The sequence below is a fragment of the Condylura cristata genome, unplaced genomic scaffold (genome assembly GCF_000260355.1).
Source record: "Condylura cristata isolate star-nosed mole 26May11 unplaced genomic scaffold, ConCri1.0 scaffold00032, whole genome shotgun sequence".
Lineage (NCBI taxonomy): Eukaryota > Metazoa > Chordata > Mammalia > Eulipotyphla > Talpidae > Condylura > Condylura cristata.
Window position 1 is genome coordinate 9,811,376 of NW_004567133.1, and position 14,890 is coordinate 9,826,265.

General features: G+C 46.7%; 1 protein-coding gene across 1 annotated transcript; it reads right to left on the reverse strand.

The window, feature by feature from the left end:
• Positions 1 to 274: 274 nt before the first annotated feature.
• Positions 275 to 12,342, reverse strand: TMEM159 (transmembrane protein 159). Its single transcript, XM_004692084.2, has 5 exons — positions 12,237 to 12,342; positions 9,575 to 9,769; positions 3,925 to 4,093; positions 1,708 to 1,846; positions 275 to 999 (listed from the first exon to the last, which is right to left on the reverse strand). Exons 2-5 carry the CDS (start codon positions 9,668 to 9,670, stop codon positions 939 to 941), a joined length of 465 nt encoding a protein of 154 aa, XP_004692141.2. The 5' UTR covers positions 9,671 to 9,769; positions 12,237 to 12,342; the 3' UTR covers positions 275 to 938.
• Positions 12,343 to 14,890: the final 2,548 nt, after the last annotated feature.

A 14,890-nucleotide genomic window follows, 5' to 3' on the forward strand; every position in this document is an offset into this window, starting at 1 on the left:
CCTACACTTGGCTTTCTAGTTGAGTGAAGTGAACCTTCCCTCACCTGCCCCCCACTTCCTAAAACCACTTTGAGTTGAGTGTCTATCACGAAGAACTGGAAATGCCGCATTACCCAGGATCTGTCATGAAGTTGCAGAAAAGATAAAAGCAGGTCTCAGGTCGAAAGTCAAGGTATGAAGAATAAAAAAAAAGAGCTCATCTGAATAAATATTTATTTAATAAAATACCACACAGTATAAACCACTGAAGTAGAAATCCCATAAGATTTTTTAAAAATGTTATAGAACCTAAGTGTTTCACAAGTACTTTAAAATAATACAAAAGTATCAATATTCAAAAGAGTTAACTACTCAACAGTGGAAATTAGACTTTCAGACCTTTTCAAAAATGCTTTTGGCCATTAAAATTAAGTTTGGACTCTTTAATTTTCCAATGTCCCAAATGTTGCTAGTAAGGCAGAAGAGTTTGTTCTTTTTTGAATGATCCCCCACCCTGCCACCTCTTGTTTCAAAAGAGTAAAGAAATAAAGTTTTTCCTCATTGCTTTAAAAAATGAAAAGGAGAAACAACTCAATACTGCCCGAAATGGAACTCTGGAAACAGATGGGAACCTTTGGGTTAAGCCGTCAGGCTCTAGAGATTTGAGATCAGCCTAGGTCAAGTGCACCATGGTCGGGAGGGTGGGAGGGCAAGATTGCTGTTGAACCATCTGCGTTTTCTGCTGATTTTAAGTGAGGGTGGGTCAGCTGACAGAACCATGAAGACCAGTTGTCAACAAGGTCCCCGAGTTGAGCACTCAAGGAATTTGGGGCAGTGAAGAAGCTGGAGGTGCCTCCCAGGGGGTGTGATGACCCAGACCTGCTGTCTACCCCACAGACTCCCGAGGTGCTTGGGGCCCGCGTACTTCCCTGCAGTGGTCACTCCTGGAAGAGCCCCCCTCAGTCCACTGTCTTCACAGCTAGCTGGCTGTCCTCACTGGCGATCTCTTGTGTCAGGGGTCTGTTTGGTGATAAGAGCACATGGTTAGCTCGTGGGCCTCCTTAGACAACAGCATTGACAGAGTATAGAGCTGACGTGTGATGCTCTTTGTGGGTTTATTCCTAGTCACTCTGTGATCACACCAGATTTGGGGATATACCCAGTCTTACAGACATGCAAATCAGTAAGAGGTTAAAATGATAGAATTAGGGGCAGGGATTATGGCCTCTCTTCTAGCTGGTATCTTGCATTTTCCTTGCAACATCTTTTGAACAGACTAGCACAGGAGCAGCCTAGGTTACCAGTGAAAGAAAACAGGCAGGGCAGTGGGTTCAAGGTCACGCAACTGAAGGATGTCAGGGCTGGGACTCAGCCTGACTCCTATCTTCTAATTCTAATGGAAGATTCGTGCCACTCAGAGAACCAGTATTGTTTCAATGATCAATGCATGAAGTTACAAAACCATTTATGGTAACAGACTTGTTGAAAGTGCAGGTGCGTCATTCCAGACACCAAACCAGCTAGGCCTTGGGTACAGAGCTTCCACAGGGGTCTTCCCGGTGAGGCTGAAGTGCAACCCCCATGCCCATGAGGGCTGGGAGCTTTAAAGCTCCTTTTAATTCCCACTGCATGTCTGCCATCACGAGAACCCCCTGCCTTTTACAATGCTAAGCACCCCCCACCCCCCATTACTGACTCAGGGCTGGGGAGCTACAGAGCTATACTCACCTGGGAGAAAACCAGTAGTTGAGGAGGCTGGAAACCACCACACAGGGCACTAGGATTGTCCCCAACATGGCGAGTGACATGAAGCCCAAGCCACAAAGGATACAAAACAGCGAGAAGCCGCCCATGGAGATGACCAGTCCTGGGGGAAGCAAGGTGAGAAGCATTCCTCTGAAACAGGCTGAAAGTGCCAGACCCGGCTCACCGTGTTTAGAATGGAAGATTTTTGTTTTTTAGAGATTTCCCACCCAAGTCCAGATTTCCAGCATCACTTAAAAAACAGCTGCTCTAATGGGGCATCCCTGCAGCCTCCTCGCCCCCACTGCCTGCACCATCATGGGCACTGGTGGTGCCCATGGAGTTTGAATTTGAGGCTCCTTCTCATCTTCAAGGTTGGGGATGGGCTCCCAGTGGAATGTTCTAGGAGTTAATCAAGACAGTGGGGGGAGGGGAGGCAGGAGGGGAGGTAAATGACCTCTAATGAGTCGCTAATTTCCACTTAGCCACCACCTGTATGTCCTGTCTGTATAAAGGCAAAGTGGGCTGAGTGAAGTGGAATCTAAATGTGGCTTCTGATTCCCTCCTTTACCAGGCAGGCCAGTACTAGCTGACCAGTTAGATATTAGTGGTCATCACACACTGATCATCACGTCTGCTTGGCCGTTTTACCCACATTTAAAGCATTTTAACAGGAATATTAATGAAATACCATCCAATAAATTACCACTACAGTTTTAATGATGTGAGGCCCAAGGGGAAAGGAAGGAAGAGCAAAAGGCACAACGGAGAGCATGTGGACTCATGACATCGTGCCAGAACCTGATCCTGGTTAAGTCACTTGCTGTGTGGCCTGGGCCTCTTGGAGTTCTAGTTTAAGTCACCTATAGACAGGGTAAATAGTGGCCTCTAAGTGCTGACATGACATGTCTGCTCAGCATGTCCCCTGCCTTCCTCATTACAAAATCCCTCTTCAACACAGAGCTGATAAGGCAGTAAATGCTGCAGGCACACAGCCTTCCCCTTGGCCCAGGAATGGAAAAATAGCCCAGTGCTCACCCCCAGGGCACAGGGAGAGTTTCAGGGGTGGGCCCTGAAAAAAGGAGAAAAACAGAGAACATAACCAGATGTGGTTGATTTTTAAATTCCTTCAGGGGGATTTTTCCATTCCTAGACCTGTGGTTTTCAAAGCCTGGCCAACCACCCTTCTACCAGAACCAGACGCATCGGCGAGGTCTGTTGAAAATTCAGACAAAAAGTCTGGCCCCACTCTAGACTTTCTAAACAACAACTTCTGGACGAGGCCTGGGAGTCTGCATTTTCAAAAAGGCAAGTAACACTTAGGCACACCTAAGTTCAAGACCCACTGCTCTAAACACTGGGCCCAGGCTGTTATCCTCTCTACACAGTTCTTCCTTTGCATGACCCCACCACAACGTGGGGGCCCTCGTCTTCTCCCTAAGTTTACCTCCGTGGTAGTACTCCTTTGTTTGCCATCTACCTGTCGATATTTACTAGACCAACACTGCCAGACTGCACTTGGCTCTGGCATCCCCGTTCCCAACTTCTCCTCCAAGCATAAAATACCTTATCCACAGTCCCTGGGGCAGAAAATCCACCCTGGGGCCCTTTGTTTTGGGGAGCCAAAGAACAAGCCAGAATGGACCCCCAGGCCAATGATAACCATCTCTTTGGCTTATGGTAGCTTGTGATTTGTGATCATATTTGAAAAGGCCAACTGAGCCAATCAGATTTTCTTTCTCAGTCATTTTAACTTAGCAACGCAGGGGGATGTGATGGTGGGCAGTGGGACTTGGGTACCCTGTTGTTCGCAGGTGCCCAATAATAGCAGTGGAATAAAGGGACTCCCCATTTAATGGCAGTAGTGAGCATCTGTGGAGACGTTATTTTGTGCCATAGATGGTGCCGAGCTCTGTCTGGAATTGTAGGTGCCAATCCCTGCAACTACCCTTTGAGACAGGCTTATAGCCCTGTCTATACATGAGGATTTTGAGGCTCCAAGAGAGGACAACTTGTCCAAAGTGGCACTGGTGGGAGTAGAACCCTGATGTAGACACCAGAGCCCATGTTTTAACTACTCTGATAAGTTGCCTGGTTGCTGTGACTGACAAGAACAGGAAGCTCTGATGGGAGTGGCAGATGCTCGATAAACACTGTCCTCCCAACTGAGGCATTTCCAGGAGTGGATGACTGAGCTGGTACCTTCTAGTAAAATGACTCCCACCAAAGCAGCCAGGGAGGCAAGCAATGTGAGGAACAGGAAGAATCCGACAGGAACAGCCGTCACAGCAAGAAACACCAGCAGAGATAGGGTCAGCAAAGGATGCCGGTCCAGGTACTGACCCACTGGAGACTTCATAAAGGCGTTCACCTGCAGGCAAAGGACAAAGAGCCAGACTGAAGCCACATCTCATCCCACTGAGGAGCCACTTGAGCAGGACATCCCAGCAAGGCGGGTCCCCTGCAGTCAACCCCATAATCCTCCCAAGACAAGTCACCCAACAGCAGCTTCAGACTGCTGTGTGCACAGGGATGATGTGCAGACTATGCACCCCTAATGTCACAGCTGTTGTCCCCACAGCTGAGGTGACTGAGGCACAGAGAGGTAAAGCCCTGGACCTGCCCGCCACCTGGGAGTTTGTCTTAAAGGTGGACTCTCAGGCTGCTGAATCAGATTCTGCTTGTTAACAACACCTCCAAGTGACGTGTACACAACATTTGAGAAAGAGCTGACTAAATATCTTGACTGGAGTCACACAGCTTCTAAGTGGCAACATCCAGGCACTCAAAGTTGGGCTCTTCACTCTGAATGGATGGTTGCAACAGCCACCACCTCATTAGAAAAAAACTTTATTTGATGTCATCAGCCCAGCTCTACACTCAGGCCACAGTCTCTTGACTATTGCAAGAGTATGTTGTGTTAATAAGTCATCTCTTACCAGGCAAAAGGGATTTTTGGATCTGGCTCAGAGGAGGGCTGCCTTTTTCTATGGTTCTGTCATTTACATAACTGCCTAATTTGGGGGGGGGGTACAACCTCCATCTCCATATTTGCACATGCTTCAAGAGGAGGACTGCCTTAACGGGGAGCTGAACCTAGGCAGCCCCACCTGGTAGGCCCCATGTTATCTTTCTCTTCAGGAACTGGCCCTTGAAAATTTCCACCCTTTCCAGAACTTCACCCCATTTACACTAGTCCTTTCTGTGTCTCATTCCTTAGGGTCTTGTAGGCCAGAAGTTGAAATGGAAGATTAATTCAAGGTACCTTGATCACAGACTAACTGGAACAGACTTGTCTTCTAGAAACAGTTGTTCAGCCATGTGATCCCAACGGTGGGGATTTACAATGTTATGTCAGTTAAAAAAAATTTTTTTTAATGGTGGGCATTTGGGGCTAAGTTGGAAAGGCCACTCCACAGATCTGCAGCCTTCTTTCTGGGGCTGCGGCACTGCCTCCTGAGAACTCTGAGGCAGGACAGGTCTCACAGCCAGGCCACAAAACGTGCAATGCTGGCTGGCCGCAGTGTTCCCAGCTACTCCTTCCTAAGACAAGCTCCCAAAGAGGAGGTTATTCAGCTTCTTTATCCAGAGGTGATTGTTCAGGAAAGACCCTGGGCAGGGAGCCATCAGGGACAGCCTGGTGTCTCAGCCTGGTGAGATGCTACTGTTAGGTGAGAGGGGAGCAGAGGAGCTACTACAGGGGTAGAGACTCCAGGAATGGAACCCCCTACCTGTCATGGATCTTGACAGCTTCTGGCTCCAGTCCACTGAATTCTTAAATGCCCCAGGAGGCACCTGTCAGACTGAACTGTTCTCTCAGGCCCCCACAATCGAGAGACTCAGAATTCTCAGTGGAGGAGCCATGAGGTTGCCAGGCTAATGGCTTTTCACAGGGCTCCCCAGCAGTGAAGCCACATGTGGCCACTGAGCACTGGAATGGTGGTGACTGTGACTCATTTTTCATTTAACTAAAAAACTGGTATTTATTTGAACAAAGAAATGAACTATGAAGTCAATTAAGTGGTTACCAGAGGGGAGGGATTGGGGGGTGGTCAATCGGGTACAGGAGTAAATTGTATGGTGAAGGATAAAACTGGACATTTAGTGGTGAATTTAATGTAGTCTATATTCAAATATTTGTAATGATGCACATTTAAAAATTATATGATGATACAATGCATTGTTACTTCAACAAAAGAAAAAAGAAAAACAACCAACCACATAACTTGTCCAGGGTTATACAGCTGGTTAGAAACCATGCTTCTTAACCATTGTCATGTCCCTTCTTTAGGAAAATAAAGGAAACTGGGAAGAATGTTTGACTTGTAGACTCTAAAATGTCTTTTTTACATAGATGTTATTCCATGGGACTTGATCTAAGATGTTTCACAACATCTTAGAAGTTATGAGACAGTGACTACACTTAACTTTTTAGTACTTTTTTTAAGATGACCATTTTGTAGACAAAGTAAAATTATGGTTATACAAAGATAGAAAAATGAAAATAAGTAAGTGAGTAACTACTGATTTCTGATTCAGTCACTGGGGATTTTTAACTACATTTCAAACAAATCGACTATGTTTCAAATAAATTAATTTTTTCACTGTGAACTTTATGAAATTTGAACAGAGATGTAGATTTCCAATAGAAACAAATATCTGAATTAGAATGTATACTAAGTATATTAAAAAATGCAAAATATCTCATCAGTGACTTTTTATATAACTACATGTTGAAATTATATTGTTTTGTAGGTACTGGGTTATATAAAATATATCAAAATTAATTTTACCTTTTTACATGTCTTTAAATGTGACTATGAGAAAATTTTAATTTTATGAGGCTCACATACTTTCATTAAAGTGTTCATTTAAACCTTATCCACGAATGGGCCCTCCCTGGTGGCACAATAGGTTAAGTGCAGCACGATGAGGTGGTCTGCAGCCATGACAGCCCCCCAGCCAGGGAGCTGACCCACATGGCACAGCAGACCTCTCCTGTCTCGCCCACTGCTCCCCTCAGCAGTATATTTCAGTCCATCTGGCTGTTTTGCTCCTCTCTGTCTCTGGTGAATCCTCTTACCACCCCTGCGCCTCTGGCCTGTACCCCAGTTCTATGTGCATAAAAAAAAATCTTAAAAAAAAACCCAAAACCTTATCCAGGAAAAAATGTACCACTCAGAGAGCAAACTGGGGCATTTAAAGGAATAATCTAAGAAAGGTGAAGCTGGCAGTCATAGTTGGAAGATTTGCAGGAAGACAGGCAAGAGACACTGACAGTCAACTTCAGACTGATGGAGAAAAATCAACAGCACTGGAGAATTTGGCATGAGGAAAAAAGCCAGATGGTTCAATTTCCAGTCCTGAAGGAATCTACTCGCTCTTGGCTTCTTGGGTCTGAGCCACACAGCCAAATAAAAAAAAGAAAGATGAAAGAAAAAGTCATTCAGATATGCAGAGACCATTTTAAGAGGCACAGTGTGAACCCTAGCAATTAATTTTCCCCAGGAAGGGCATAAAGACCCTGCAGGGGCCAGTCAACCACAGAAAGGGAGGACAGGATTCAGCTAGGCCTCAGAATAGAGGACATTCATTATATGTTCAGGTGCCAACCACTCTCTCAAGTGCTTTCATTGAATTCCCTTGCAATGCTAGGAGGAACAACTTATCATTATGTAAATCTAGGGGAACAGAACACAGCAATTAACTTTTCATTCTCAAGGCAACAGGGAAGACAGGAGAGTGGGGAGTTTACTATGCAGTAACTGCAGTAATGTACACTGAGCTTTGTCATCCCCAGCCAGGAAGTGGGCTCAGGTTGTCCCACCTAGACTTTCTGGTGCTGCAGTAAAGAAGTGAGGGTCAGCAGGCTAGAAGAGCCTGACTCCTGCTGTGCAGGGCTCTGTGGTCAGACCTTCTGGAAGAGCACCTCAGGTCAGTCTTTAAGGACATGAAGGCACTATCTGGAACTACTCAGGAGCCAGGCTAATTCCGGCTGTCAGAAAGCAAGAGATAATGAGGGTCCTTTGACACCAAGGGGAGGTGAATCCTATCAGCACACATCAAAGAATCAAAGATGCTGTGTCAAGGTTCCTCCACTATTACGATGCATGGGTGCATCAGATGAATGTGACTCAGAGTTGGTACTATGCACCCCATGAATGTGATTCATAGGGGCTGGGGAACTGGTTCAAAAACATCCTTTATGGGAGGAAAGGTCTAGCATGAACAAAAGTATTTTGCCACAGGTAATCCAGATAAGGAGCTGACATGGGAAGGGAAAGCATCTGCCCAGCCCAGGCTTCACCTCTCCTCCTCTTCTCTGCAAGGGGCACCCTCTCAGAGAGCTATGATACACCCTGAAAGCCCCAGCCCACCTACCAGCTCCTCAGCCACAGGTGAGCAGGTCAAGCGGACTTCTGTCCCTAGGAACTGGCACTCCCAGGCTAGACCCTTCAGTGGGCTTCAGCTGGGAGTGGAGAGAGCCATGGGAAACTGACAGTGAGAGCTGGGAAGTCATGTCCATGTGAATGGAAGCGCCAAAGGAGTCAGGCTCAGAGAGCAGGGAGTGACATAGATACACCAGAAAAAGCTATGACGAGTGGAACCTGGGCCACAACAGGAAACGCTGAGCGTCACCTCTGAGCCCATCGACCTGCAGACCCAGGCTCTGTTCCCACCGGAAGCTTTGCCCCACTTTGCCTCCTGCCCTTGGCCTCAAAGATGGCCTCCTGTCTCCTGAGTCCTGGCAGGTCCTACTATTTGTGTTTGTTGGCTGAAACTATTATGAGCAGGTTTCTGACTCTCTGAGTTTAAAAGTAAGACAGTTAAGATCTGATAAAGCATTTCCAAAAGTTCTGAGAAGAGATGATGGGCTTGTTTGACACACCTGAAGCCCATCTGTTCTTATCTGGAATTCAAAGGGTTTATTAACATCTGAGGAGAAATAAAAAATCCCAGAAGTGGGAGGGTGGGGGAGAAATCATTGAAATAGCCCAGAAACAGAGGAAGGCTATATGAATTAAAACAAGGCAATCTGCTAGAAGGTTCTACGGTGCTTCATAAGGAGAAACATCAATCTATAATATCAAGCTAAAATAAAGAGAACATCATCTGCAGTGATTATAGCTACTACATATAAAAATTATGTATCATCAACATCATCACCATCACCATCACGACCACCACTGGATTTGTTAGTGGTGGGTGTCCAGAGATTTGCTTTCTTTTTTCCTATAATATCACTCTATTGAGCTTCTAATGCAATTACTTCATCCAAATAATATAATACAAAATACTTAAAAGGACCATTCTACCTCAAGATAATGTGAAGATCAGGTCATTGCCAACTAATAATATGCCCCATCGCTATGGGAGTTGGCTGGCCTAGAAGTCATGTAGGCCAAAGCTATCCTAGGGAACACAGCTAAGATTCTCAGAAGTGAAGAAATGCCAAGAAGCCAGACTCATATGCTTAGAAATGCTTCCACCTCAGACAGTGGATGTGAATATTAAATAAGATACACCAAATGCCTGGCAAGGTGCTTGACACATAGAGATGTCATGCAAAGAGTCTCCAGGAATTTGTCTCCATGACTTCGAGGTAATCGGTAAATCTGTCTTCTCTCTCTCCTCCATCCCATTGCCTGGACTATGGTGTGATGGTTGATGCTCTAGAAGCCACCTTGGACAGTGTGCCCAAAGGTCATGATTTGGACATAGCAGGGTGGTGAGTCAGAAAGATTCTCAAACTACCGCCCAACTTACTCTACTTGAGAGAGGCCTAACTTTCTGGACCATTTAAACCAGTCATTTTGTAATTTTCTGCTATACATAATGATTGGAAACTGACCTTTGAGTTACTCTGGATGAACTCCACCAGCAAGGACAACTTCCTCTGCAGCTCTTGAAACTCCTTTGAGGTGCTTGGGGGCTCCTCTTTCCCCATCCTGAAAGCTATTTTCAGTCTCTTTAGGGATTACTTCTTCTATCAATATTCTCTCCACTGTAGGACACACTGGAATCTTTCATGTCATCAGGTCTCTTGCTGTCATTGGAGGAAACAAAAATATCTTAAGCCACTAATGGTGTTCACCAGCTAGTTCAACAGGAGCTTCCACTACTCACATACACAGAGCATGGGAGTGCAGATGAAGGGCAGATGGCAATAACTATCAAAATTTCAATTTGTACATACCTTGACTCAACAATTTATTTTCTAGAAATAGGAAGGAAATAAACAGGAATGTTAAAATGTCAAAAGGATGAGTATCATATTACTGTTTATCATATAGAATAGTAAAAATACTGGAAAGACACTAACTCTGGTAGTAGGAAACTGGTTATTGTACAGTCATTAAAACAATAATGTGGTTATTTTTTTTTTTTTCAGCATTCTTCTTTTTGTGCATTTTTTCATCTCAGTAATGTGGTTATTTTTTAGGGATATGAAAATGTCTATGATAAGTGAAAAAAATTACAAAATACTCCAGAAAATGATAATATAACTATAGTAAATACATCAAATATGTATCTTTATGTTTAGGTATTTACCTCACAGTATAAAAGCTAGAAGGCCATATAACAAAATGTTAATGATATTATCTCAGCAAGCTGATGTTTGGTTTTTAGCCTTAAGTACTAAAAGAATATATAAGAAAGCTAAAAAGCTGAATACACTATTTCAAGTCCCACTGCCCCCCCACCCCCCCAAGAAAGCCTTTCTCAAATAACAGAAACCTTGGCCTGTTTCTTTGTTTACTACCCATGAAACAGGTTGGCTTCCAATTACATTTTCCCATAAATCACTTTTTATCTACTTGTGTAAGTCTCTTTCCCCTAACAAGAGAGAAGCCTCAGGGAATTTCCAAGACTGTTCCAACCTCCCATAATTATCTTTAATCAAAGCAATTTGTTAAATTAGGTATCTATTTAGCCCTTCTTGGATTTTTATATAAACAAACACATTTTTCTTATATTTCCCAGAACAACTGCAAGGCTTGACAGAAGAGTCATTCCCTTGCAAATGATCTCCTGACCTATATACTACAAATGCCTAAACGATTCTGTCACAGTGGACAAAAATAAAAGAGTGCCTCGCATTTATTTATCATGTTGAATATCCCACAAGTAGATGTGAGTTACTGGAAATGAACTGATAAGTACAGGTCTAGCATGCAAATTAAAGCACATTTTTATCACCCTAGGTAAAGGTCTTCTACTGAAATCCCCCTCTTAAAAAAACAGGAACCCCTTGGACAGGAGCAGTTAACTTCTACACCTGCATATTTTGTCTTTGAAGTTGCACTTGGCATTGAACCTGAATTTGTTATGTTCCCAGCACTCATCTCTGCAGCAGGCAGAAACAAGCCTAGCTCCCCCTACAGGTGTTCTGGGGCCTGGGAAACTCAAGGGCACCCACCAGGACTGGTTTGGGGAGTTTGACCTGGGCATGCGTGGGAAGAATGCCACTGATCCTAGTCATCAAGGCAATTTGTTAAATTAGGTATCTACTTAGCCCTTCTTGGATTTCATGTAAACAAACACACCTTTCTTATTTTATGTTTCCCTGAACAACTGTAGAACTAGACAGAAAGCTATTTCCTCCCTTGCAGTTTGATCTCCTGACTTATACAGTACAAATGCCTAGAAGATTCTGTTACAGTGGACAGTCCCCACGTCTCGGACACTCTCTCCTGGGAGGGGCTTCCCCGGGCATTAAGAAGTCCCATTAACCCCGCGCAGCCCACAAGTCCCTGCTTTCTCCACGCCAGAAGCTAACAACTACTTGGCCCCTACCTTTCCAAGCTCCCCAAAACTTCCGGGCAAACGGCTACCGGAACATTCTAGCTGGGAGTGGCAGGGGTAGCATCTCGGTTAGTGGATGGGGACATCGAGGCGCCTTGGGCCTTTCTCCCAGGCACACACACCTCTTCCGCCTCCGGTTCCAGACTTTCAGGCTTTGAGGACATCGTGGGGGTGCGGGAGCCCAGTCCGGGGTCCCGAGGCGAGAGTCAGAGTGATGCTGGTGAAGAGGGGGCTCCCCACCCAGAGGGCATCGAAATAGAGCTATGGAAGTTTACGGGGGAGTTGAGTATCCAGTTGTTAATTAGGAGAGAAAAATCCACCTTTGGTACTTGGAGTCTCCGCAGTGACGGGGGCGGGGGTTCTCGGTGGAGAAGGCCCCCCGTTGGAAGGAGGTACTACTCTTCATTATTCCTGGAGAGGGGTTTAAGAGACTCCCCAGCCGGGTTTCCCAAGGAAGAGCAGGGTCCCTGAAGTGAGACTGGCAAATCTTTTGCCAAAACTAGGAGTAGCTGTGTGTGGTGTACGGGCCCCAGGGACTCTGAGGGAGGACTCCCCTCACTACTAAACCGCGGTCTGAGGTCTACAGGCGTGGAACCCCGATCCACCCATCAACCCGCCGCCCCGGATTTCCTGTTTGCCTCGCCCCGCGAGGGGGTCTTGCGGACCTGGGTACCGAGTACCAGCGCGTCCACACAGCGGGCTCTCACCTGGTCCCGGCGGCCGAGCTGCCCCGGCATTAGCCTGCAGAGGGAGGGGAAGTATAGGAGGAGGCGACCCGCGGCCAGGGCCCCAACAGAATCTGCCTCTTCTGCTAAGCGCCACCAACAACTTCAGCCTCGCTCCGCCCGCCTAGACCCCGCCCCTGACATTGGCCCTGCCCCTAGATCCCGCCCCCAGGTTGCGGGATCCTCCCTGAAGCCCCGCCCCTCGGCCGCGAGGCCCGCCCCTCAGCCCCTCCCTGAAGCCTCGAGGCCTTCCCTGAAGCACCGCCCCCCGGCCGGAGGTCCCGCCCCCAAACCCTGCCCCTTCGTTGCGAGGCCCGCCCCTCAGCCCCTCCCTGAAGTCGCGAGGCTTTCCCTGAAGCACCGCCCCTCGGCCGCGAGGCCCGCCCCAAACCCCGCCCCTTCGTTGCGAGGCCCGCCCCTCAGCCCCGCCCCGAAGTCGCGAGGTCTTCCCTGAAGCGCCGCCCCTCGGCCCGGGCCTCCGCTCCGGACTCCCTCAGTCCACCGCGAGCGTCGCGCCAAGGCGCGCTCTTTCCCTCAGTCTTTTGGCGCCACCCACACACGACAAAGACGTTTACAGATGAGGAAACCAAAGCTCAGAGAGAGCTGCCCTCCTAGTTTCTGGGCGTGAAGTAAGAATGCGCCTGCCACCTCGGAGCCAGGTGGGTTGGCAGCTGCTAATGTCCTTTCCGGGGGTCTTGGGGCTCCCGGCCTAAATACGCTGAACCAGCTCTTCGGAAGGCGCCCTGCAGCGCAGGGCACAGTGATGAGGTATGGCCTTTCGTGGAAGGCTTTGACCTTTACTGCTCAAAGACACTACTAAGAATCCATACCGACGGAAAACTCGTGCTGGCGAGACGAGGTGATGACTGAACCCGAACCCCTCAACGCCAAATCAGGGCAAAGAGAGAAGGGTTCCTCAGGGGCAGCGCTAAGGACGTTTTGGGCGGGCCCTGCCTGATGTGGGGGCTGCCAGTGCATTGTGGGATACTTAGCAGCACCCTGGCCTCCACCTGCCAGTGCTCCTCCCCTCCTGCTGTCACCACCATAGACATCCCCGAACAGTGTCAGCCGTTCCGGAGGGTCACGGCCATCCCCAGAGTGGTAAGGAGAGGGCCTGGGGCCCAGCAGTCCTGGGCTCTGGTTTTAGGGGTCACCTAGGTGAACTACCTCTGAGCCTTGGCTTCAGCGGTAAAACGGGGGGAGGACGGTTATCTGCAGCTATACTAGTTACCAGGCATTTTTCATCCTGGGGAGAGTCGACCCACCTCTTCTCTGTGACCTTTGTCCATAGGGAGCTGGAAAGCAAGCAGAGGTTTGTAGTGAAGACTAGTACAGCTTAGAATCTAGCTGGAACATGTTAGGGATTCAAAATATTCCATGGTGTTACCTCGACGAACTCAAATTTCTAAAACTAATTTCTAAAATTATCAGGGTGCTGGAAAGAGAAACTTGAGGGTAATAATAATAATAATACTCAAAATTTTAAATTATTGGGGGTGGTGGATAGAGAAACTTGGAGATAATAATAATAAAGTGATCTTGCTTAAAATAATAATAATAATAACAATAATATCTTCTTAAACTCCAAGGGTTAGATGGCTGATGGAGACTGGAAGCATGAACTATTAAATGGCCTTAAATTCTTAAGTTCAAGTAATTTTATCTAGCTTCCTGCACTTTGTTCGGCTGCAGAATGCTGGATGCTGATTCTTGTTTCTTTCCTTAGAGAGCAAAATATTGGGATGCTTTGGAAAACCGAATTGAGGCTGCCACTGAGCTTTTTGTTCAAGGGTGCCATCTAGGGGCGCTTCTGAGGCCTTCTCCAGGTCCTCCCATCTCAGGCATTTTTGCAAAGTGAACCAGGTTTTGCTTTTTCTGGTTTGTTGGCTGCTGTCTCCACACTTTGTATTCCCTGATGCCTGGGACCCTAACATCAGGAGGACTTGGCTATTACTGGCCATTGATGATAGATCAATAAAAGAAATCCATTTGCAAATTCTTCTATATCTTCCCACGGTTATTCTGAATCAGCAAGTATTTCAGGCCTTAGAAAAGACCAGCCAGGATCACTAGGCTCTGAATAAGAAATGTGTGAAAATTTCTGGACTCTAGATTTGATACTGGAGGCTGTTAATGCCACAGAAAATGGGAACTGCCTAGAACTTCGCTGACCTCTTCTCCCCACGTTGCCAGATTTAGCCAATAAAAATAGAGAACCCCCAATTCAACTTGAGTTTCAAGTGTGCAATGGATACTTTTTTTTTAAAAAGATTTATTTATTTATTTGTGCATACAGAACTGGGGTACAGGCCAGAGGCTCAGGGGCGGTGAGAGGCTTCACCAGAGACAGAGTGGGGAGCAGAACAGGCAGATCGACGAAGTACACTGCTGAGGGGGGCAGCGGGCGGGTCAGGAGATGTCTGGCTCGCCATGAGGTCTCCTCCGGGGCAGGCGGCAGGCGGGAATCGAACTCATGTGGAAGTGGCTTCAGATTCTCAGTGCTGTGCTTTAACCCACTGCGCCACCAGGGAGGGCCACAATGGATACTTTTTAAGTATAAATATATCTCAATTATTTTTTGGAACACATCCCAAAATTTTTAACTTAACTGGGTATCCTGTGTTTTATCTAGCAAA